At 48.1% G+C, this 25076-nt stretch overlaps 1 protein-coding gene across 1 annotated transcript; it reads right to left on the reverse strand.

Moving 5' to 3' along the window:
• Positions 1-18663: 18663 nt before the first annotated feature.
• Positions 18664-24874, reverse strand: LOC120099259 (cancer/testis antigen 55-like). The gene is made up of 5 exons (XM_087601023.1): positions 24583-24874; positions 22656-22840; positions 21007-21148; positions 19878-19999; positions 18664-19160 (listed from the first exon to the last, which is right to left on the reverse strand). The coding sequence occupies exons 1-5, from the start codon at positions 24719-24721 to the stop codon at positions 18921-18923; spliced, it is 828 nt and encodes a 275-aa protein (XP_087457149.1). The 5' UTR covers positions 24722-24874; the 3' UTR covers positions 18664-18920.
• Positions 24875-25076: the final 202 nt, after the last annotated feature.

A 25076-nucleotide genomic window follows, 5' to 3' on the forward strand; every position in this document is an offset into this window, starting at 1 on the left:
GGGGTTTAAAGTACTAGGAATGCCTCATTCATGTGGAGAGACATGCTCGCTGTTCTCTTAGGTCTTACCTCCTGATCTCTTTTTCCTCATACCAGCTCTTTTCAAGTCTTCCTTTCTCTTACATTTCTACTTCCTTCTCTTCTTTATTTTCTCCTTTTCACTTCATGTCTTTTCCTGTTCCCCATTCCCTCCTCTTCCCCCTTTCTCATCTTCCATCTTCTACCATTTTCTATCATCCCTTCATTTACCACTTTGTCCTCTTTCCTTGTTAAACTTGTAGGTTTGTCGAAGACTACCCAACCTTCACCAGGTAGAAGGTATGGGGAGTCAGGCTCCCAAGACAAGGCCAAAGAAGGGGAAACCCTGCTTGTGAAGGAATTTCTCCATTTTGCACCAAGCTCAGAGGAAATAGCAGATCACAGTGGACTATGAAGTGAATTATCAGGGTTTCCCCACAGAAGGAGCAAAGTGGAGGACACGGGGCGGGGAAAGGGCAAGAAGGAAGGAAGAAGTGTCCTAATGAAGGAAGAAGAGGAAGGAGAGTAGTGCGTGAAAGAAGAGGGAGGAAAAGAAAAGAAATAGACAAAAACATAAGAAAAAGAGGAAAAGAAAGATACAGGCGGGGAAAGCAAAAAGGATGCAGAGAGTAGTGGAAAGAAGAGGACAGAGGAAGGTGGAGGAGATGAGACTAGGGAAAAGTGGAGGAAGGTGGAAGGGGTAGGATGCAGAAAGAACATGGATGCTGGAATAGAGGAGAAAGAGAAGATAAAGTAGGAGGAGGACAGAAGAGAAAGTGAGAGGGAGAAGAAGGGAAGGGAAAAGAGGACAGAAGAGGAAGGGGGTTGAGAGAGGGGGGAGGGGAGGGGAGGGAGAGGAAGGAGAAGGAATGTTGAGGGAAGTTTGTGGAGGAAAGAAGATGAAGGGGAATGAGGGAGTATGAAAGGGTAGGAAACAAGGAAAAGATTCGGGAATATGGATGAAAGAACCTGAAGAGAAAAGAGGATTGAAGTAGAGTTAAGAGAAAGGAGGAAAGCAGACGAAGGAGAAAGTTGGAAGAGAGAGCAAAAAGGCAGGAATAAGAAAGCGGAAGGAAAATCAGAGGATGGGGGGGTGTAAGAGGTGGGAGGAGGGAAGAGGATGAAGCAGAAAAGGGAGGGAAAGGAAGAAATAGAGAGATGTGGAGGAGGGGAGAACAGAAAATGGGAGATGATGGAAGAGGAGGAAAGAGGACAAAGTGGTAAATGAAGGGATGATGGAAAATGGTAGAAGATGGAAGATGAGAAAGGGGGAAGAGGAGGGAATGGGGAACAGGAAAGACATGAAGTGGAAAGGAGAAAATAAAGAAGAGAAGGAAGTAGAAATGTAAGAGAGAGGAAGACTTGAAATGAGCTGGTGTGAGGAAAAAGAGATCAGGAGGTAAGACCTAAGAGAACAGCGAGCAAGCGAATAGGAAACAGGAGGGAAGATGGTAGGAAGGAGTGAAGGGGAAGAGTGGGAAAGAGAAGAGGAATGGAGAGAGAAAAGGAAGGAGGACCGAAGAAGAAAAGGGAGAAGATAAAAGACGAAACAGGAGGGAAGATGGGAGGCAAGTGGGAAGGATGGAACTGTACCGAGTAGGGAAGAGGAGGAGGGGAAGAGGAGGGACAGGATAGAGTAGGGATGGAGGCAAATGCGAGAAGAGGGAGGAGAGAAGACAGGGCAGCTGGATAGTAACTGGAGGAAAGTAGAAAGGGAGTGGAGAGGCTGAAATGAAAAGGAGGGAGGAGGAACAACAGGAGATAAGGGAGGACGGAGAGGAAAGAAGTAAAAGGAATGAGGATGGAAGACGAGTAGAGGAGGGAGGAGGGAAGAGGAGGAAAGTAACAGAAGGGAAGGGAAGGGAAGGGAAAAGGGAAGGAGAGAAGAGGAGGCAGGGGAGGGAGATGATGGGAGAAGAGGAGAGTAAGGGAAGGTAGGAGAGAAAAGGGGAGGGGAGATGATGGGAGAAGAGGAAAGGAGAGTAGAGCTAGAAGAGAAGGGGAATGAGAATTCTGAGAGAGGAGAAGGCATGATGGGGAAAGGCATGGCAGGAGGGATAGAGACAAGGATGAAAAGGGAAGAAGGGGAGATAGAAGAGAATAAGAAAAGGAGAGGAAGGAGGATGAAGAGGAGAATGGAAGGAAGATGAAGGAAAGAAGAGGGAGAAGGAAGAGAGAAGGATGTAGAGGAGGAAGGATGGAAACAGAAAAGAGGAAGAGGGTGGAAGAGAGGAGAGAAAAGGAGGGAACTTGTAGTTTATGAAGGTGGCAGTACGGGAGAAGGGAGGACAAGAGAAGATGATTGGGAGAGAAGAATAGGGAAGAGGCGGGAAGAGTCAAAAGAATGTAAGAGGGGACAGAGAGGCAGAAGGAAATGGGAAGGGGATGGAGGATAGAAGTACAGTTAAGAGAAAATGGAAGAGTGGAAGGCAGTGGGCAAATGGAGAAATGCGGAAGGGCAGAGAACAGGGTGGAAGCTGACAAGCTCTGTGGTATGAAAATGGGGCAAGGGTGGGTTGATGGTTGAGGGGAATGCAGAAAGGGGGAGAGAGGAGGAGAGGGAAGGAGACTGAAGAGGACGGAGGAGGCAAGGCAGCAGAGAGGGAAGCGGATGCAGGAGAGATTAAAAGTGTGATAGCAAGAGGAGCCAGGAGGAATCAGAATGGAGAAGAAGAAGAGGAGCAAACATGGAGGGAAGAGTGAAGGGAGGAAGCAAGGAGGAGAAGAGGAAGAGAGGAGAGATGAAGAGTTAGGATGAAGGAGGGAAGAGGAGGAGGGAGAAGGGATGGAAGAGAAGAGGATGGAGGATGTAAGTGGTGGGAGGAGGGAAGAGGGGAAAACAGAAAGAGAGGAGAAACTAGGAGGAAAGAGGAGGGAAGAGGAAAATGGGAAGGGAGGGAAAGGGGATAAAATAGGAGGAAAGAGAGAGTAGGAAATTGATACAGGACAGGAGGGGAAATGGGAAGTGAGGGAAGAGAGGGAACTGGGATGGAGAGGGTGAATGGAGAACTAGAAAAGAAAGAGAAGGGAATAGAAAACAGGAAAAATATCAAGAAAAAGAGAAGGTGGAGAAAGGGGAGAGGAGGGAAGAGGAAAGGGAGGAAATAAAACATGAGTAAAGAGGGAAAGACAGAGAAAGGAAAAAGAAAAAGGGGAGAAGAGAAGGGAACAAAAGGCAGGAGGAAGGGTGGAAGGGTGGACAGTAGGGAAGATCAAGATGAGGGAGGAGGTTGGAGAAGACTGGAGGGAAGAGGAAGGAAGGTGACAGCGGAGTTGAGTAGTAAGACAGCGTAAGAGGACTGGGGGAGAAGGAGAGAGGAGAGAAGATGAGGAAGAAGGGAAAGGATAAAAGAGGTGATGGAAAGAGGATAGGAGAGAAAACAGGGAGGAGGGGAGAAGAGAAATTGAAAGGGAGGGGGGAAGAAAGCAGGGTAAGAAGGGTGTGAGGGAGGAGGGAAGAGGAGAAAAGGGCAAGAGTAGGTAAGAGGGACACGAACGGAAGAAGAGGAAGGACGATGCATGAGGGACGAGCAGGGCAAAGGGAAAGAGCAGGAGGAGGGGAGAGGGTAGGGAAGCGAGGAGGCTCGATGAAGGGAGATGGAAAAGGAGGGGAAGAGAAGGACTATGAAGGCGAAAGGACGGGGAGAAGAGGAGGGAAGTGGGTACATTAGGGAGGAGGGAAGGCTGAATAAGAAAAAGAGAAGGAAGAAGACAGAGGCCAAAAGAGGAAGCAAGTGGGAAAAGAAGGAAGAGGGGAGAGGAGTGTGGACGGAAGGGGAAAGAAGACGGAGGAAAAGTAAGAAGTAGAGAAAGGCTAAAAGAGGAAAGACCAAGGAAGTGGAGGAGGTAGAGAAGAGGGGTGAAGAGGAGAGATGGAAGGGAAATGGAGGAAGGAGGGAAGCTATGGAGAAGGGAGACGAAGGTAAGTATGAAGAGGGGAGGAAAAAGAAGAGCAGAGAAGAGGCACTGAGGGAAGGAGGAATAGAAGGGGAAGGGTAGTAGAGTGAAGAGAGCAGATGCTTTGGAAAGGAAACAGAAGTTTCAAAGGAAAAGGACAGGGAGGGAACAGTAGAGAAGAGGAAAGACAATGGAAGACGGAAGAGGCTAGAAGAACATGGAGGCCAGAGGGAAGCTCAAGAAGAGGAAGGAAAGAGCACGAGTGGGATATAAGAGAGGAAAGAGGAGAGAGGCGAATGTGTAATACTAGAAAAGAGAGGACAGAAGAAAGGAGAAGGAGGAATGGAGAAGGGATAGAAAGTGGAAAGGGGACGGATGAAGGAGTAAGGGGGAGTGGGATTGCATGAAAAACGAAAAACTGAAGAACAACTGAAATGGAGGAAGGAGGGTAGGAGAGAAAAAAGGACTAGACCGGCAAGAGGATAGAGAAGGGGTGTGAAAAGCGAAGGGGGAGAGAAGAGGGAAGAAGAAGCAATCTATAGGAGGAGGGAAAGAGGACAGATGGAAGGATTGGGAGAGAAGGTACTATGGAAGAGACTAGAAGAAGAAAGATGGAACAGGTGCAAGGAGGAGACGACAGTGAGAAGTGAAGATGAGGATGGAAGAGAAGGATGGAGGGAAGGAAGAGGAGAAAGAAAGGCAGGTGATGGAGAGGTAAGGATAAGACTGAGAGAGGAGGGAAGGAAGAGGAGGAAGAAAGGCAGGTGATGGAGAGGTAAGGATAAGACTGAGAGAGGAGAGAAGGAAGAGGAGAAACAAAGGCAGGTGATGGAGAGGTAAGGATAAGACTGAGAGAGGAGAGAAGGAAGAGGAGAAAGAAAGGCAGGTGATGGAGAGGTAAGGATAAGACTGAGAGAGGAGAGAAGGAAGAGGAGAAACAAAGGCAGGTGATGGAGAGGTAAGGATAAGACTGAGAGAGGAGAGAAGGAAGAGGAGAAACAAAGGCAGGTGATGGAGAGGTAAGGATAAGACTGAGAGAGGAGAGAAGGAAGAGGAGAAAGAAAGGCAGGTGATGGAGAGGTAAGGATAAGACTGAGAGAGGAGAGAAGGAAGAGGAGAAAGAAAGGCAGGTGATGGAGAGGTAAGGATAAGACTGAGAGAGGAGAGAAGGAAGAGGAGAAAGAAAGGCAGGTGATGGAGAGGTAAGGATAAGACTGAGAGAGGAGAGAAGGAAGAGGAGAAAGAAAGGCAGGTGATGGAGAGGTAAGGATAAGACTGAGAGAGGAGAGAAGGAAGAGGAGAAAGAAAGGCAGGTGATGGAGAGGTAAGGATAAGACTGAGAGAGGAGAGAAGGAAGAGGAGAAAGAAAGGCAGGTGATGGAGAGGTAAGGATAAGACTGAGAGAGGAGAGAAGGAGGAGGAGAAACAAAGGCAGGTGATGGAGAGGTAAGGATAAGACTGAGAGAGGAGGGAAGGAAGAGGAGAAACAAAGGCAGGTGATGGAGAGGTAAGGATAAGACTGAGAGAGGAGGGAAGGAAGAGGAGAAACAAAGGCAGGTGATGGAGAGGTAAGGATAAGACTGAGAGAGGAGAGAAGGAAGAGGAGAAACAAAGGCAGGTGATGGAGAGGTAAGGATAAGACTGAGAGAGGAGGGAAGGAAGAGGAGAAACAAAGGCAGGTGATGGAGAGGTAAGGATAAGACTGAGAGAGGAGGGAAGGAAGAGGAGAAACAAAGGCAGGTGATGGAGAGGTAAGGATAAGACTGAGAGAGGAGGGAAGGAAGAGGAGAAACAAAGGCAGGTGATGGAGAGGTAAGGATAAGACTGAGAGAGGAGGGAAGGAAGAGGAGAAACAAAGGCAGGTGATGGAGAGGTAAGGATAAGACTGAGAGAGGAGAGTATAAGAGGTAAGGAGGAAGGGGAGTGAAGTGTAAAGGGGATGGAACAGAAGGGAGCTGAGAAAGAAGTGAAGGATGAATGAGGGAAAAGAAAGGGGAAGAGAGGTGAGGAAGAGCAGGAAAGTAGAGGAATAAAGATTAAGGAAGAAGAGACAAGTGAAGGGAGGACAGTAAAAGAAGGTAGTGAAGAGAGTAGAAAGGAAAGACGTGAGAGGAGGTCAGAGTGAGGAAAAGGGATTTGGGAAGCAGCAATAAGTGGAAATAGGGAGAAGTAAGTAGAAGAGGGAAGGGGAGGAAGGAGGGACAAGAAGGAAAGTGGGAAGGGGATGAAGAATTGTAGAAAAAGGAATAGAGAAGAGACAGGAAGAAAAAAGAAAGTTGGGGAGGAAAGCAAAAGGTTTAGGGGATGGGAGCTTAGATGGAAATGAAGAGTAAAAAAGAGACATCCGGAGAGTAGGGAAGAGGTGGAGGAAAGAGAAGGTATAAGGGGAAGAGAGGGGAAAAGAGGAGGGATGATGGAAGAACAAGGAAGAGGAGGAAAGTAGGTGGTGGAGTCACTTTGGGTTTCCATTGCTGTGAAAAGGATCCTTGTCCGTAGCATCTATTATAAAGGGAAAATTTAATTGATGCTGTTGATGTTTAGAGGTTCAGAGGTTTTGTCCATTGTTATTATGGCAGGAAGCACAGTGGCCTGAAGACCAACATGATGCTGGAGAAGTTGTTGAGATTTTTTTCATCTGGATTGGCAGGCAGCATGAAGTGAGGCTCTGGGCTTGGCTTGAGAATTTGAAGTCTCAAAGCCCATCCCCAGTGACAGACTTCTTCCACTAGGGCCACATCTCCTAATAGTGCTAATCCCTATTACCCTACAGTGTCATTATGATTCAAGTATGCATAGGGCAGGTAGGAAGAAAGGGAATCTTTCACTCCCAGGGGAGCAATGGCGGAAGAGGGAAGGAGAGATGAAGAAAGAGGAAGAGGGAAAAGAAGGAAAGAGGGAGATAAGGGAAGAAGAGGGGAGAGAACAGGGAAGAGGAAAGAAGAGGGGAAAGGGAAGAGGAGGGAAGTGATGGGAAGGAGGGATGAGGAGAGGAATAAAATAGAGAAGTAAAAGGAAGAATAAGGGAAGAAGGAAGGGGAGTAATGTGAAGAAAAGAAAACAGCAGCTATGAGAGAAAAGGAGATAGTTGGAGAAAGTAGGAAAGAGGAGAAAGGGGAGAAGAGAAGAGAAAAAGGAATAGAAAGCAAAAGAGAAGAAAAAGAAGAGGGAAGAAGAGGAAGCAGTTGGAATGACAATGGAAGAGGAGGGAAGAGAAAGGAAGGGGATGGAGAAATTAGGAGAGGAGGAAATGGAGGGAAGAAGGAAGGGAAGGGAAGAGGGACAAGAAAAGGAAGGTATGAGAAATGAGAATGGAAGAGTGATGCAAAGAGAAATATGAAGAGAAGTGAGAGGAAAGAAGAGGGGGATGGAGAGAGCTGGAAAAAGGAGACTGGAGAAATTAAGAAAGAGGTGAAAGGAAGTACTTAGGAAGGAAGGTGATGGGTGAGAGAACAGGAAAGAAAAGGAATAAGAGAAGGGAAAAGAGGGAAGAGGCTAGAAGTGTGTTGTGCCTGGAAAAGGGAAGAGAAGGGGGGAATGGAAGAAAGAAAAAGAGGGAAATGGAAGAGAAAGGATGAGGGGTGTCATGGGAAGAGGAGTGAAGAGGTGGGGGAAGGAATAGGGGGAAAGGAAAGGGAAGAAATGAGAGGAGGGATGAAGAGAGAGGAGGGAAGAGGAAGCAAAACTGAAATACACTAAGTAGAAAGGGTTGGAGAAGAAAAGTGGGTGGATGAATGTAAAGAAGGGATGAAGGTTGAGGAGAAAAGATGATTAAGGAAGATAGAGGAAATAAAAAGGTGGGAGGATGGCAGGGTCTTTGGGGAGAGAACAGGAGCATGGAAGGAAGAGGAAGGAGGGGACCACAAGAGGGGTGAGGAAGGAGGGAGAAAGGAGGAGATCTGGGAATTGGAGGGAGAGGGACAGGAAGAAGGAAGAAAAGGGAGGGTAGAAGGAAGGGCAAAGAAAAGGATGAGTGAGGAAAAAGAGAAAAGGCAAACAAATGAAAAGGAAGGAGGGAAGAGAGAAAGGGAGGGAGGAAGAGTAAAGAAGATCAAAGAGGAGTTACAAGATAAAGGAGGGAAGTGAAAAGGGAGGATGAGGAAATAGGAAAGGGTAAGAGGAGGGAGGAAAGAAAAGAGATGAGGGAAGAGAAAGGAGGGAGATGGAGAAGTTAGTAAGGGTAAAGGGAAGAGCGGGGAAGAAGAAAGGAGGATAGACAGAAACTAATAAAGAGAGGAAAGGGGACTGAAGAAGATTCAAGAGGAGGAATGAAAAGGGGAGAAAAGGGGAGCAAAGAGTCAGGAGAAAGAAGGAGGGGAAAGCCAAGGATGGATGATGTAAGAGGTGGGAGGAGGGGAGAGGAGGAAGCAAAATGGAGGAGAAAGGAAGAAGAAGAGGGAAGAGGAAAATAAGGGGACAGAGGAGGAAAGGGAAATTAAAGATGGGGAAAAGGGAAGAAGAGAGAACAGAAACAGACTGGATGAGAGGAGGAAAGAAGAGAAATGAAAAGATGGTACTGGAATGGTAATAGGGGAAGACTAGAAAATAGGAAGTAAGGATGAGGAGACAGGAGCTAAGAGTTAGAAGAAATGAGGAGGAGGAAATGGGGGGAGGAGGGAAGGGAAAAAAAGAAAGGGAAAGAGGAAGAAAAGATAGAAGATGGCAGTGGGAAAAGAAGATGGGAGAAAAAGGAGGGAGGAAGAGAGAAGAGGGATTTGTAAAGTTGAAGGAGGTTGAAAGAGGAGGAAGGTAGGAAGAGGAGAAGAGGAAAAAGAGAAAGGAAGAGGAGGGGAGAAGAGCTAAGGGAATGAGGGAAGGGGAGGAAGTGGGAAAGGGAGGAAAGAGGGAAATAAGGGGAAATGGAAAAGTAGAGAAGTCTGGAGGGGAGAGAAGAGGTAAGAGGAGAGGAAAGGAAAGAAGGAATGTGAGGAAGAAGGGAAGAGGAGTAAGGTGGATAGAGTATGGAGGAGGGAAGTGTAAAGAGGAGTGAAAATGAAGAAGGAAGAAGAGAGAAGACAGAAGAGGGGAGAGAAGTGTGGAGTAAGGAGAAAAGAGGATGAGGCAAGAGAAAGAAACAAGTTCAAGGAAGTAGAGAATTACAGAAGAAGGTGAAAGAAGGAGGAAGAGACAGGGATAGGGACAGGGATGGAGGAGAAAAGAGAATGGAGGACAAAAGGTTATGTGAAAAGAAGAGGAAAAACTAGGAGGAAGTAGGGAAGAGGAAGGAGGGAACGTGAGGGAGGAGGGAAAAGAGAGTATAGGTAAAAAGGTAAAGAAATTGGAAGATCCAAGAGAGGAGATAGAAGATGGAAATGGATGGGGGAAGAAGAGTAAATGGAGTCACAGGAAGAGTGATGGCAGTTAAGAGAAGGAAAGCCAAAGGGGAAGAAGGAACAAAGGGAGAAATATGGAAGAGGAAAGAAAAGGAAAGAGGCAAGAGAAAAGTTGAGGGAGGGTGGAACAGGAGGGAGAACAGGAGAAGAGGTTGGTGGAGGACCTAGTAGAGAAAAGGAGAAAAAAGAAAGAGGAAAGAGACTGATAAAATAAGGAGGTGGAGAGAGGAGAACTTTGTAAAGGGGAGGGAAGTTAAAAGAGAAGGGAAGGGAGGAGAAAGGAGAGAAGGAAAGTGGGAAGTGAAGGGAAATGGGAAGGGGAGGAAGAAAGGAAGAGAATGGTAGAAGAAAGAGGAGGGAGAAGAGGAATAGTAAGGGTAGAGAAGCCAGCAGGGAAGAAGGTGGATGAAGGACAAGGAGGGAAGAGGGAAGGGGAATGAAGGGGAAGAAGCAAGAAAGAGAAAGGAAGAGAAAAGAGGGAGCGGAGACATGAAAGAAAAATAGGGAAGAGAAGGAGGGGAGCAAGGGAAGAGGGAAATGGAGAGAATATGGAAGAGGGAAGAAAGATTGGAAATTATGAGCTACGAGAAGAGGAGGGAAGAAAGAAAATGCAAGAAGAGAAAAATCAAAGTTGAGCAAAGATGAAAGGGAGAAGAGGATGGAAGTAGGAAACGGAGGAGGAGGAAGAGCCAAGAGGTAGCAGCAGGAAGAATGAGGGAAAAGAAGGGAGTATGGGAGAGGAGGGAAGTGGGGAGAGGACAGGCTAGGTTAGAGGAGGAGAAAGGAGAAAGGGAGAGAGGAGTTAAGAGAGAAGAGGGAGAAAGAGGAGGAAGGGGAAAGAGAAGGAAAGGAGGGAAAAGTAGATGAGAGAAGAAAATGAAAGGAGATAAAAAGGGAAGAGGAAGAAGGTAGAGGCGAAATTTTAAGAGAAGAGAAAGGAAGAGTTGGTAAGGAAGTAGAGTGAGTTGATAAGATTTGGGGAACAGGTAAGAGGGGAGGGAAAAGTGAGAAGGATGGAGAAGGAGAAAGAAGGTAGGAAGAGGATATATGAAGTAAAATTAGAGAGAGAAGAGGGCGATGAAAGAAGATATGGGAAGAGGGAAAGGAAAGAAAAAGAAAATGGGAAGGGGAGGGAAGAATGTAGAGGAAAGAGGGTGATGGAGGAAATATGGTAGAGGAAAGAGAAGGGAGGATTGAAGAGGAAGAAAGGAAGATAAAGGAGAGAAGAGGGGAAGGAAGTTGGGGAACAGAGGAAAGTTAAAGATGGTAGTGGATTAGAGAAGAGTAGAAAAGAGGGAAGAGGATGTTAACACAGGGATGGGAAGAGGGAAGAAGAGTTTTGGAAAAATGAAAGTAGAGGCAAGAAGAGGAAAGAGGGAAGAATGAGGAGGAACGAAGTAAATCAGCAAAGGAGGAGGGTAGTAAAGGGCGGAGGGAAGAGGACAAAGGAGATAAGAGACAGGGACAAAAATGAGGAAGGAGGAAAGAGAAGATATGAGGGAAAAGAGTGAAGGTGGAAGAGGACAAAAGGGGAAGAGGAGAAAAGCGGAAAAAGAGGAGGAAGGAAGAGGAGGCAAGAGAAGCAAGATGCAATAGGAGGGAAACAGATAATGGAGAAAAGAAGCAAGAGGAGGGGAAAAGGGACCAGGATTGTAGAAGGGACCAGGGAAGGGAGAGAGAAGAGAGCAGGAGGGAGTAGTGGGTAATGGCAAAGAGAGGAGGGAAAGAAACTACAAGGCAAAAGGAGAGAAAAGGGAAAGGATTGGTAGAAGGAGAAAGGAAGAGTTAAGAGGGAAGAGAAAGGAAGCAGGGAAGATGAGGGAGAACAGGAGAAAGGTGGGGAAAAGAAAAAGAGCGAAGAATAGGGAAGTGAAGAGGTGAGAAGAGCGAAGTGAAAAGAAGGGAAGCTGGAAGAGTGAAGCTGAAAAAGGGATGAGGAATGAGTAAGGAAAAGGAAAAGAAGGGAATGATGGAGAGAAGAGGGAATGTGAGGAGGAGGACAACGAAGGGAAAGAAGAGGAAGGAGAAAAGGAGAAGAGGAGAGTGAACAAAAGCAGAGGAGGGAAATGGAGGGTGGAGAAGGAGTGAAGAGGAGGAAGGAGGAAATGAGGGGAAAAGATGGAGTACAAGAGAGAGACAAGGATGAAAGGAGGGAAATGGAGGGAGGAGGGCTGAAGAGAGAGGAAGGAAGAGGTGGGTGGGAAAACAGGAAGATGAAATTGGATGCAGGAAGGAAGAGGACGGAGGAGGGAGAAAGAAAGAGGAGGGAGACAGGGCAAGTGGAGGAATAAAGGTATAGAGAAGAAGACGGAGTAGAAAGGAGAGAGGGAGAGGAGGGAATAAGGAGGGAGTGTGTAGAAAGAAGGTTGGAAGAGGATAGTAAAGGGAGGAGTGAAAGGGGTAAGGATGTAATAAGGCAGAGGAGGGAACAGGAGAGAAGAGCAGGGAGGAGGAGGGAAGAATGAAGAGGGAAGAGGAGGAGGAAGGGAGTGGAGGGAGTAGGGAAAGGTAGTGTAGAGGAGGTAATAGGAAAGAGATGGAGGAGAGAAGAGGATGGACTGAGAGGAAAGAGGAGGAGGAATGTTAGAAAAGAAGGGAGGATGGAGGGGTGAAGACGAAAGAAGGAAAATGATAGAGGAGGAAGGGAATGGAGGGAGGACAAAGGAGGGAAGAAAAGGGAAGAAAGGAAAGAAGAAAAGTGCCAGAACAGAGGATGGCTGAGTGTGGAAAATGAGAAAAATAAGAGGGGGCAGAGGGAGGACTTGGGAGAGGGGAGGAAGAAAGATTATCAAGAAGGGGGAGGAGGAGGGAGGAGGACAGTCAAAAGGAGGAGAGGGAATTGAGGGAGGGAAGAAGGACTGGGAAGAAATGGAAAGGAGTAGGAGAGAGGACGAATAAGGGAGGGGATGTAAGGAGAAGGAAGAAAGAGGGAAGCAGAGACAAGAGGTGGAAGGAGAGAAGGAAAAGGGCTAGGGAGAGGAGAAAAGTGGGAGGTTAGAAAAGAATGGAGGAAGAAAGAGGGAGGGGAAAAGGAGGGAGGGAAGGAGGGTTGAAGAGGAAGGAATAGTTTGGTGGGAAGGAGGGAAGAAGGAAGAGGATACAGGAGGAAGGAAGGAAGGTAGGAGAAGGAAGATGGAAGCAGGAGGGAAGAGAGAATTGAATGGAGGACACAGAAGAAAAAGCAGGTTAGAGGAGGGGGAGAGAGGAAGAAATAGGAAGAAGGGGTGACAAAGAAGAACAGAATATTAGGGAAGAAGGAAGATGACTTAACAGGATGGAAACGGAGAGGTAAGCAAAAGAGGGGAATACAGAAGTGGAGGGAGGGAGGAAGGAGATAGAGGAAAGGATAGAAGAGGGACAGAAGAGGAAGGATCAAAGAGGAGGGAGGGAGAAGAGAAGAGGTGGAACGAGGGAGGAGGAGAGAAGGGAAAGAAAAAGAAACTGGTAAGGGTAAGGGGAAACAAAGGGGGAAGTGGGTAGAGAAGGAGAGATCAGAAAGGAAGAAGAAGGGAAGATAGAAGGAGAGGGGGAAGGAACATGAAGGTGGAAGAAGTTGGAGAATGGAAATGGGTAAAGGATGGTAGAGGAGTGAGTAGAGAAGGAGGAAGAGAATGGAGGAGGCTAAAATGGGAAGGGAAAGGGAAGAAGATAGTTTGGGAAAGAGGAGAGTAGAGCTAAGAGAGGGAGGAAAGTCAGAAGTGGAAGAAAGTGAAAATGGGAGTGAGGAGGTGTACTGGCTGGTTTTGTGTGTCAACTTGACACAAGCTGGAGTTATGGCAGAGAAAGGAGCCTCCCTTGAGGAAATGCCTCCATGAGATCCAGCTATAAGGCATTTTCTCAACTAGTGATCAAGTGGGAGGACCCAGCCCATTGTGGGTGGTGCCATCCCTGGGCTGGTGGTCCTGGGTTCTATAAGAGAGCAAGCTGAGCAAGCCAGGGGAAGCAAGGCAGTAAGAAACACCCCTCCATGGCCTCTGCATCAGCTCCTGCTTCCTGACCTGCTTGAGTTCCAGTCCTGACTTCCTTTGGTGATGAACAGCAACGTGAAAGTGTAAGCTGAATAAACCCTTTCTCCCCCGACTTGTTTCTTGGTCCTGATGTTTTGTGCAGGAATACAAACCCCAACTAAGAAAGGGAAGAGTGAAGAGGACTCAGGAAAAAAGAAGAGGAGGAAGAGGAGGGAGAAGGGACAAAACAAGAAAGAGGAGGGATGAGGGAAAGGAAGAGAAAGGGGGATGGAAGAGAAGAGGGGACAAGGAAGAGTATGGGAAAGAAGAAAAAGAGGAGCAATGAGAGAAGTGGGGAGGGGAGAGATGAGGGAAGAAGAGGGAAAAGGGAAGGGGATGGAAAAGATCTGAGGAAAGATGAGGAAGATGAAAGATGGAGAAGGGAGAGTGAAAGGGGCGGAGAAGTAGATAAACATGGCCCACATTTTAGGGATGGGGCCATCCACCCATCTCAAAAAATTTAACCCAGAATTATTCGTGTCTAAAGGAAATGCAGGTGCAAAAATGGAGCAGAGACTGAAAGAAAGGCCATTCTGAGACTGACCACCTGGTGACCCATCCCATCTCCAGACACCAAACCCAGACACTATTGCTGATGCCAAAAAGTGCTTGCTGACAGGAGCCTGGTATGGCTACCCTCTGAGAGTTTCTGCCAGCGCCTGACCAATACAGATGCAGATACAGCCAAACATCAGTCTGAGTGAGGGGACCCCAGAAGAACTAGGGAAGAACTGAAGAAGCTGATGGGAATCACAACCATACATGAACAACAATATCAACTAGCTTGGCCACACAGAGCTCCCAGGGACTAAACCACCAACCAAATAGTACACATGGAGGGACCCATGACTCCAGATACATATGTAGCAGAGGATGGCCTTATCTGGCATCAATGGGAGGAGAGGCCCTTGTCCTGTGGAGGCTCCATGACCCAGTGAAGGGGGATGCTGGAGGGATGGGCAAGGAGTGGGGGGGGATACCCTCTTTAGGCCAAAGGGGAGAAGGAGGGGTGGAAGGTGTGGAGGGGAGACCAGGAAGGGGGATAACATTGGAAATGTAAACTAATAAAATGATTAATAAAAAAAAGAAGAAGAAGGGAGCACTGTAGAGGGAAGAAGGGAAGTAGATTGAGAGTGAAAGTAAATGGAGGAGGGAAGAGAAGGTAGGAGAGCTGAAGAGAGAAGAGACTGGTTAGAAGAGGAAAGTGAACAGAAGAGGAGAGAGGGGAGAAGGCTAGAGAAGATGGATGTAGAGGAAGTGGGGAAGAAAGAGGAGGAAGTAGAAAGGAAAGAGGTGGGAAGAGGACAGGAACCAGGAGGACAAGGGAAGTGGAGAGCAGTGCCAAGGAGGGAGTGGGGGAATGAAGGACAAGGAGGGAGGATGGAAGAAGGAGGAAGGGGAAGAGGAAGTAGAAAGGAAGAGAAAGGAGTAGGAACAAAGAGGGTGGAGAACTTGCTAGGTAAGAAAGGGGGAGGAAGAAGGGAGAAAGAGGAGGGAGATGGAAATAGGAGGGGAAAGGGTATTGGAGGAAAGAAGGGAACAGGAGGGAGGGAACAGGAGTGTGGAAGTAAGAGAGAGAACAGGGTGGAAGAGGAAGGAGAAGGAAAGTGTGCAGAGAAATGAAGAGCCATTAGGAAGGAAAAGCGTGGAAGGGGAAGAACGGACGGGAGGAGGAAAGTGGAAGAGGACAGGAGATGGAAGTTTAGAGACTAGGAAAGAGAGCAGTGGAAGGAAAAGGAGAAAGAGAGAGAGGATTCAGAGAGGAAAGAAAGGAAAGAGGAAGAGGAGGGGACAAAGAAAAAAGATGGTAAGAGGGACTAGAAGGGAAGAAGGAGGAAGTGGAAAGGGGTAGGTAGTAAAGCTAAAAGGGAAAGGGAGAGAGGGAGATGGGGGAAGAGGAGAGATAAGGGGAGAGGGAAAAAGAGCCTCTAGAGAACATGGAGGAGGTAAGAAAGAGGGAAGAAGTACTAGGGGGAGGATAGTTGAGGGAAAGGTGGCTGGGAGTTGCTAAAAGGAGGAGGGGATGGAAGGGGACTGAAGATTAAAGGAGAGGGTAAAGAGAAGGGAGTCAGGAAGGGGAGGGATAAAGGAAGACAGAAGAATATGGAGGACTAAAGAGTAAGGCAGAAAGAAGTGGAGGAGGGAAGTGGAAGTTGAAGATTTTTCAAAAAGGAGGAGAGAAGGAAAAGGAAGGAGAGATGATGTGAGAGTAGGGAAGAGGAGAGAGTAGGACAAAGAGGAAGGAGAGATGAGCTTGGTTGGAAGAGGGAAGTGGTGGGAACAGGGAAGAAGGAGGAAGAGGGAATTGGGGTGAGGAAGTAAGAAAAGGGAAGAAGGGGCTGGGGATTTAGCTCAGTGGTAGAGCGCTTACCTAGGAAGCACAAGGCCCTGGGTTCGGTCCCCAGCTCCGAAAAAAAAGAACCAAAAAAAAAAAAAAGGGAAGAAATGGAAAACGGAAGAGGAAGGAGGGAATATTAGGAAACAGGGAAGTGGATGAAGAGTGGGAAAGGAAGAGGATGGAGTAGAATGGAAAGAGGTAGAAATAGGAGGAAATAGAAGGAAAGAGTAGGGAAGAGCGAAAGAAGAGAGTGGAGGGGAGGAAATAGAATAGGGAGGGAGGAAAGAGGGGGAAGGGAAATGTAGGGAAGAGGGAAGGTAAGAGATACGAGGGGAAGAAAGAAGAGAAAGCAGGGAAGAGGAGGTAATTAGAAAGAGGAAGGAGGAGGAACAAGGACAGAGGTCAGAGGGAAGAAAAGCAAGCAGGAAAGTTAGAGGGTTTTGTTTTGTTTTGTTTTGTTTTGAAAGAGGGAAGAGAAAAGAGGAGGAACCTGGAGAACATAGAAGTGAGATAGGACAAGGGAAGTGGGATGAGGAGGAAGGAGGAATGAGGAATGAGGGAAGAAGAGAGGAAAAAAGAGGATGGTGTAAGGGTGAGGAGAAAGAAGAGAAGTGGGAGGAGGGAAGAGGAGCAATGAGGAAGATGGAAGAAAGAGGAAGAAAAGGAAGGGAGAAAACAGGATGGAGGAGGTGAGAGGAGGGAACACAGCCATCCAGCAGCTTAAAGTCAAGCAGGGCACACCTGAAAGGAGGGCTGGAAGTGAAAAGGGCAGGGGATGAGAGAACATGGGGCTAAGATAATGAATATCAAGGCTCAAAGTTTAATATTCAGCAAAGAGTATTTAAAGGGAGAAACCACAAAATCCATCCCAGAACAGTAATGTGGGGGGAAGCAACAGTACGGCAGTCAATCTGGTAAATTTCCGTATCTTTGCAGCTCAAAAGCTTCTTAACTTGGCTGCAGCCAAGGCAGATAGGGCCTGTCACTCAATGTCTGCTTCTGCTTTTTGTGGGCATGTTCAGTCTCCCTAGCCTGCCAGGTTGAGGAGGTTACAAGGGAAGGTGAAGGAAGAGGAGAGGTAAGAGAAAGGAGGAGGGAAGAGGAATGAAGAGCAGGAAGTGGATAGGGGGTAGAAAGGAGGGAAGTGTAAGGAGGAGGGAGAAGAAAGGAAGAGGGAAGCAGAGAAAGATGGGAAGGGGGAAAAGAGAACAGAAGGAGGAATTTAAAGGAAAAAGGCAGTAGGGAAGAGGGAATTTGATGGAGGAGGAGAAAGGGAAGAGGAGGGAAGATAAAGGAGTGATGGGAGCGGGAAAATGTATGGAAGCAGGTGTGGAGGGAGGAGGGAAGTGGAAGGAAGAGAAAATAAGGAGCAGGAGTGAAGAAGGGCAAGGGAAGATCAGAACAAAAGGAAGCTGATTTACAGGGTGGAAGAGGAAAGAGAAGCAGGGATAGGGAAGAAGAGGGAGAAGACGGAAAGAAGGATAGTGCGGAAAGACAAAGGAGGAAGGCAATGGGACGTGAGGAGAGATGGAAGAGAAGGAGTTAAAAAGAAGCATGGAAGAGGTGGTAGGACAGGGACAGGAGATCTGGGAAGATGAGGGAAGAGCAGAAAAGAACACAGTTAAGAGGGACAAGGATGGAAGAAGGAGAAAGGAAGAGGAGAGAAGAAGGAAGAGGAAGAGGGTGAAAGGGGGAAGATGAGGGAAGAGACATGCAGGAAGTGAAGTGAGGACCAACAGAAGGTAGATGGACGGGGAAACAGGAGGGGAAATGGATGAAAAGGAGGGGAGTGGGTGGTGTGGAAAACGTGAAAGGAGGGAGAAAAGAAGAGGAAGGAGCAGGACGGAGTATGAGGGCAGCAGCAAGAGAGAAGAAGTGGGAAGGACTGAGGACCAAAAAATAGGAAGGAGGTGTGAAGAGACGGGAAAGGAGTCAGAAGAAGGAAGAACGGGAAGGAGGCAGGGGAGAGGAGGAAGAGATGACAGATGAGGAGGGAATGGGACAGAGGAAAGATGATGGAAGCGGAGGGAGGACAGAGGAGGAAATAAGCGGGAAGAAGAAGAACTAGAGAAGACTATGGAGGAAACGTTGAAGAGAGGAGGAAAGAGGCAAGTGGGAGTACAAAAGAGGAAGAAGGAGGAAGAGAGAGGAAAGAAGAAAAGGGGGTTCCTGTGGAAAGTTGGTGTCAGAGAGAGGGCAGGGGACTCGTAGTATAGGAGACTGTGAAGGATGCCAGAAAATGACTAAGGAGAGCAGGAAGCTGGGAGAAGTTGTCAGAGGCTTAGAAAGGTAGGAGCTCAAGGGAAGGCCAGAGCACAGGCTGGGTGGGCAGGGCAGGGCAGAAGTCTGAAGGACAGAAAAGACTGGGGAGAGGGGAGGTAGGATCTGGGGTAGAAAGCAGGGAGGAAACTAGGGGATGAGGGCAGAAGGCTCAAGAGCAGCAGGGCAGGAGGGTAACAAGGAGGGTAGGGAGTTGGGAAACGGTGTGGACATGAGGGAAGGTGGCTGGACAGGAGGGCAGAGGGTTCAAGAGGAAGCTGGGGTCCCAGAGACGGTGTGGAAGAAAGCAGAAGGCTGGGGGGAAAGGTTGAAGACTGGCTGGAGAGATGAGTTGGTTTTCTGAGTGAGAAAGGCCAGGGTCCATGAAGAAAGGTGTGGAAAGAGGGCCCAACATTTCTCAAGGAGCAGCCTTCCTAGGGGAGTCAGAGATAGGCCCAGGCTATTCAGAGCATCCTGGATTGAGGTGTTCAAGGAACACTTGCTTGTCACCAAGAGCTCCCCACGGACCAGAGTGCGCTGATAAGAAACCATTCCTATCCAGCCTTGGTCGTGGTTCTTGTACCCTGTAACAGTACAAGCATGTACCCAAGTCCCTGAGCTGCACTGTGTCTGTCCCAGTCATCCAGCAGGTCCCACGGTCCCTCCTACTGTTGCAGGACCACATAGTTCCTGTGAACCCAGGGTCCAGACCTATGGGTGACTTTGTGTGAGGAGTAAGCTCTGCTCTATGGGAACACTGACCAACTTAATTCCGGGGGACTGGATGGCGGTTGGCCATGGCTGTGGATAAGCACTGCTGCTGCTCAAAAACTTCATTTATTAAAAATAACAACACGAACTCGGCCCTTATTATCTATCACTGCAAGGGGTTTTCTGGGATTCTTCAGAAGATAACGATTAGAAAGTTCCCAGTCTAGCAGAGGAAGATGGCCCATTGGCCACTCTGATGCTTGCCGTCTGGTTGGATCTAGGCGGGCTCTTGACCTGGAAGTTCATGGTTAACATGTTCTTTAAAATTCCTAACTTAAGCATTTGCGTTGACTGGGACCCTCTATTGGCATGAAAATAATGAGGAGAGATTCCCAGGGCCAGTGACCCCTACGACTTGTTCAACTGGGGTCATGGAGATTGCTCTCCAGTTGTAATTGGACCGGATGCTCTGAACCATCACCACGTTGACCATGTGGCCTACGAGAGGGGTGTATCCCAAAGGAAGGTGCAGGGAGTCGAAGGTGAAGAAGATGGTGTGGTTCAACATTCCTTTTCTCCTGTGGATACTGGTCACACACACCTGTCAGAGAAAGGGTGGCATTGAGTGTGAACCCTTGGTCACACCCTGTGCCTCCACACTATCAATAACCTCTTGTGGACCCCCTCTGTCACTGTTGCCTGTCCTGCCTGCTATGCTGCCAACACTGGCATGCTGTGTCCCCACTACCCTGACGGGATCCAACATCACACCAGGTGAGGAGGAGGCTCTCGGTGGAGCTATCCTGCTCAGGGGAGACCTTGTCCTACACCTTAGGCACCTATGGCCATTAGCCCCTAGGCTTAATGTTGAGAGATCAGGAATTGAGTAAAACAGAAAGACAGCATGAAGTGAACTATTACTCCCGCCCCCTGTCACTCTTGAAGGCATGGTTTCATGTGTACCTTTGTGGAAACTCATTTTCATGTTAGCTTGCCCACGGCCCCACCGCGACCTCCCGCCCCCTGGACCCCCACCTTCCCGGCAATGTTCTCTGGACTGCTCCCTTTCCTTCCTGTTGTTGTAGAATATCCCAAGTAACAGTCAACCTAGCAAACCCTGTGCCTCAGAAGCGAAGCATGTCCATGTATGTTCTCTGGTGCCCTTCGTTCCTCTTTACAAAGTCCTCCCACTGAAGCTAATGACACAGGGAAGCATGCACCCGAGTGTGCACATGCGCCAGCGCCCCCAACAGATAGACAGGCACTAATATCACCACAAGAAGTGTCCCAGTGACCCAACGATGTGGAAAACCATTACCTCTTCCAGTCGCCTCCGTTTTGTGGCCTTCACTGAGTGTACTGTGATTTTTGAAGATCCTTGCTCCACAGAGTACTCGATATCTAGCCAGTCCCCTTCGTAAGGCGTAAACCCTAAGATGGCTAAGAGAACATTGAGTGGAAAATTCTACATCTCGCTCCAGTCTCACCTTTGCAGGGTTCTGGATAAAAGCGATTACGTTTTAGCTTTGTCAAGTAAAAGTGGCTACATTGACTTGTAAGACCACAATCAAGCAAGCATCGGGTGTAAAGTGCAGGCAGCTTAGAAATCTTGCACCTAGAATGGAAATTTATCATTCGTAGGCACTGGTTTTCCTTTGCTCCCTTAGCACAGTCAAATGGGCAAATGGGCAATGGCATCACAGCCTTTTCTTTGGGGCCCCCGAGGATTTACTGCTCAGTTGGTCACATCCTGAGTCCTTTTGTGGAGACAGAGTCTCAGAGTCCCAGGTTGTCTTCAGGCTGGCAAACTCTCTCCCCTTCCCTCCTCTCTGCTGTGCTGTCTCCCTCCCTTTGTATCCTCTCCCCCCTTTGGTCTTTATATTCATATCTCCCTCTCTCCCACTCTCTCCCTCTCTACTTCCCACTCTTTGGTTCTCTACAAATCTCTCTCCTCTCTCTTCCCACCCCTGTATCTCATCTTCTCCTGTCTCCTTCTTGACTCCTTCTCTCCCTCTCCCTCCACACCTCCCTCAATCACATTCATCTTCCCTGCCTTTTCTCTTCCCCCTTCCCTCTCTCTCCCTCTCTCCTTCCTTGTCTCTATTTCCTCTCCATTCCATTCTTTCTAGAACACCCTCCTGCTCCCTCCCACTGCTTTCTCCCTCCTCCTCTCCTGCTCTTATGCTGGTCTCTGCATACTTTGCACCCTCTGGCTCTCTGAGGCCTCTCTCTCCCCAGGTAAAGACACACACACACACAGACACGAACACACACACGCACAGAGACACAGACACAGACATGCACACACATAGACATGTACACGCACAGACACACACACACACACACACACACACACACACACACACACACACACACACACTAGGGAGCCCATACTCCGAGAAGTATGTGCTCTAAACTACCGCACATATATAGCCCGTGAAAGAAACCTTTAGTAATGCTGTCTAGATGGAAGTGGTATTCATCAGCCATGTAGATGATATCATTCTTCACATGGGAAACACAAGCCGATAGATCTTGGATCTTGGAGTCAGCTCCCTTAGGCACATTGTCTTCTGAACAAATACAAACCTACAAGAGAAGTTTGCAGCTTGTCTCCTTGGGAATTCTTTCTCCTCTGGGGTCTTTCTAGCACTCAACATCAGTTCCACGCTCATTTCCCTCAACGTGATCTTTCTTCCAGGCACTGCCTATCCACTACCACTCCCAGTAGTCCCCAAGCCTGTGAGGCATTGCCCCACAGGCTGGTCTGTGCCAGGACGCCACAAGCCCTCACAGCTACAGTCTCTAATGGACCTACCCACAAGCCTCCTGTCCAGGACCCATTGTCACAGGGCCCACTCCCTTACCACCACAGGGAATGCACACAGGCAGATTCAGATGTCTATGAGGACCACAGAGCCACCCTTGAGTAAACTGGAAGTGCACGGGTTCCTCCCCTGTGTGGAAGGGACAGACAGTGAGATGTGAGCTTTGTCTCTGTGTATGCACATGCATTGAATCCAGCCCTGCTAAGTGTTCAGATGGGACTAAACTGTGATTGGAGCCATGATTTAATTCCAGGTGAGATAGGAATTCCTAAGACTGTGTTCCTCACCACCATACTGAAAAGAAGAGCTACACATGACACATAAAACACTGAATACCAAAAAAGTCCAAAGGTCAAGGAGATGTGACAAAAGGCCGTGAGCCTTCCCATTATGTTTTATGACAGCCCCCCCAAAGTGCTAGCTCTGTAAGCAGTAATGATGCACCTGATTATTGGTCAATGGCTCTCAGAAATCAAAAAGGAGGTGTTCTCCTGAAGACTCCCCTAGCTCCAGAGAGAATCTCAGACTGTTTTCCCCTCTCCCTTTGCAAGGCTTGCGACCTTCACAGCCCTTCCTCAGATCCTGGTAAATGGGCCGTCTGTGGAGGATTATCAAATCTCTGTTCTACAAGATAGAGTTTCATGACTCTATAAACCATAAAAACCATTGGATCTCACACCCAAAATGGGAGAATCCTGTGCATCGTTAGTGTGGCTCGGTAAGTGTTTTCTGGAAGGTTAACATACAAGTCATTTGAGACAGCACTCCCACCTTTGCGACTGTGGCCTTGAAAACAGTCTTTTACCAGACAAAAGGCAGCCAGATTTGCAAGGTGGTGCTGTCTCTAATACTTACGACTGTTGATCCTACTGATTGAACACTGGAACAACACAGGGGTTTGTGCTGTAAAATGTGGGACTTACAGTTGGGTATGGTGGCATATGCACCAGGCCTAAAAGACTGAGTTTGGAGGAACCTTTGAGCCCATGAGATTTCAAGTATGCCCGGACAATAGAGATCCACCAGAAACCATTGTTAATCTCTCTCTCTCTCTCTCTCTCTCTCTCTCTCTCTCTCTCTCTCTCTCTCTCTCTCTCTCTCACACACACACACACACACACACACACACACACACACAAGAAAAGAGGCCTTTGCATTTCATGACATGCTCCAGAGGAGCAGTACTAGAAAGGTTGCTTTGAAAGAAGACAGCTAATTTGAAAGCCCCGAGGGAAAAGTGAATCCTCCCAAACCTATGCAAAGCTTACTTCTTTGGCTTTCAATTCATGCAAGACTGGGTCTTCCTCCACATATGCAAGGACTTTGTCTCCAGCTTGCAGGGGCATGGCACCAATTACAACGTCAGTGCTGAAGAAGACACAGTCTTCAATCCAGCCGTAATCATTCCCGCAACTGGTCACGATGCCCTTCACAACTTTAGTGTTTGGTTCGCCTGTGAATGGGGACACCGCAGATGCCATGAAGTAATTACCAAAGCAAATGCCCATGGTAAAGAATCCTTGCCTGGGATGACATGGTACACGACACGTGCTTCTGCAAACAAGGGTTCTGATTTGAAGAAGACATGTTGAGGACTGGAAGCACTATGTGGCCACTGCAGGACTCTGAAGGCAGAATGTTAAGGTCCAGTCTTTCCTTTGCCATGCTCTTCATAGGAAGAGAATGAGCTGAGGACCAGATAGCCTCGGTTATAACCCTTGTCCTTCCCTGATGGTCTACATAACCACAAGAACATTTCTTAGAGTCCCTGACCAGTTTTGCAATTGGTGTCTCCTGATTTCTCTTGTGCACATTAACCAGCACATACGTGACCACTCCTTGGCAACCGTGTCTTGTATACCTTAAACTTCCAATGTTATTGCTGTCAGTGTGTCTGCAGGTGGACATTCTCTACGGAACCACAGCCACTGTAAATTGCTGCTGGCTAAGTTACCGTGGTGAGAGGCAGCAGGTAGAGAGTTTCAGGACTCATCAGAGACAGCCCTGTAAACACAGGTATTTCAACCCTGCTACTAGGGAGAATGGCAGAGAAGGATCAAATGGTCAAGACCTTCCTAAGTTTCCTATGAAGCCTGAGGCCGTCCTGGGGCACAAAGTGTGTCCTTGAGTTAAATTCCCAATGTGAGCTAAGGACCTGGGCTGAAGCTGAGTTCTACACTGGGTTGCCTGGCCTGCAGGAGACCCTAGCTCCCATCTCCTGCATGACAACCGCATGCTTCATGAAATGGATTTGTATTCCTGAGGCCAAGGTTCACATCGTGGCACTAGACAAGTCCACGACTCATTCTTTATGCAGCTTAGGTTGGCATCAAACTTGTGGCCCTCCTGCCTTCACATCAAATTGTCTGTAGCCGTGGTGGGGAAAGACTAGAGCTTCTTTGGAGGCATTGCTCCTGAATATTAACCACGCATTGACACCAGGAATCACCAGATGCAAGTTAGAGTGATTTCAAACATGGATGCTCTACTAACTGGATTTGTGTATCCCTCCATGGCTTCTGCATCAGCTCCTGCTTCCTGCCCTGTGCAAGGTCCAGTCCTGACTTCCTTTGGTGATGAACAGCAATGTAAAAGTGTAAGCTGCATAAACCCTTTCCTTCCCAACTTCTTCCTCATGATATTTGCTCAAATAGAAACCCTGACTAAGACAGATGCCATCCACCTGAGGAAACCTTATATTGCCCTAAACTCCCACCACCAAGAGGCCTTTTACCCATTCTGCTTGAGGGCTGACTAAATGTGAGACCTGAGTTGCTGAGAACAAAGTGAGTTGTACAAAATCATGGCCCCTGAACTTCTACCCATGGCAAAGCACTTGGACTGACTTCATTCTTCCTTCCAAATAAAGCTGGGAGTGGAAGCAAAAGGAAATCCATGCTCAAATGCAGAGTGCCTCCCTGCTCCTGGAAGTAGAAGACAGACTCTCAAGGGCCTTTTGCATCCCAGGTCTTGGGAATTGGTCAAGGTCGTTCCCACATGGACCCACCAAGAGATTTTGGTGGAGGATCAAAGTTCTCCCAACCATGGGTACCTGCTCCAGCGGGCAGCCACTGAGTGCAGCTGCAGGTCTAACCATCCCCCCCACCCCCACCCCGCCGCTGCTCACAGCTAAGGAGGGCCTTTCTGAGGGGTTTCATGTAAAGAAGACTAGGACACCGAGTGCCCGAGGAGTACCTTCAAGGTGTGTTCGGTCTCTTTCCACAGACTGAATATTCCATTGGAAGAAGTACAACAGCCTGAGTAAACGCCTGGCACCACAGTCAGAGAAACAGCTGCAGCAGGTGCACGAAGGCCGGGATGTCGTGACACCCATGGTGCCACCTCTTGATTTCTTCCCTCAAACCTGGGAAATGGTACCAGATGGCTACTGGGCAGCCCTCCGGACAGCCAGGCTCATCTTAGCACCCTGGCAGCTCAACAGGAGTCCCTTCCACAGCCTCTCCTGAGAGCTTGGTAACCAGTGGGCATTGTTCCAGAACAGCCAATGGGGGCAGAGCACGTTCTCATAATGCTCCTCTGGCCAATGGCAAGCTTCGGGCGGAGAAACATGGATCCTCTATGCATTTTGTCCCGGGGATAGGAAGAAGATATAAATGAACTATCTGATGATGCCTGGCGCGTTCTCTGAATGTTGGGAAGAGATTAGTGCAACATTCGCTGAGAGGACT

Source organism: Rattus norvegicus, chromosome X (genome assembly GCF_021556685.1).
Source record: "Rattus norvegicus strain SHRSP/BbbUtx chromosome X, alternate assembly SHRSP_T2T, whole genome shotgun sequence".
NCBI lineage: Eukaryota > Metazoa > Chordata > Mammalia > Rodentia > Muridae > Rattus > Rattus norvegicus.

Excerpts from the sequence above, each read along its gene's own strand:
- LOC120099259 (XM_087601023.1), bottom strand. The coding sequence starts at position 24,721 with ATGGGTGTCACGACATCCCGGCCTTCGTGCACCTGCTGCAGCTGTTTC. Across the intron at positions 20,000-21,006 it reads TCTAGACAGCATTACTAAAG|CCATCTTAGGGTTTACGCCT; the intron begins GTTTCTTTCACG and ends ATGTTCTCTTAG. Across the intron at positions 19,161-19,877 it reads AACGGAGGCGACTGGAAGAG|GTGTGTGTGACCAGTATCCA; the intron begins GTAATGGTTTTC and ends TTTCTCTGACAG.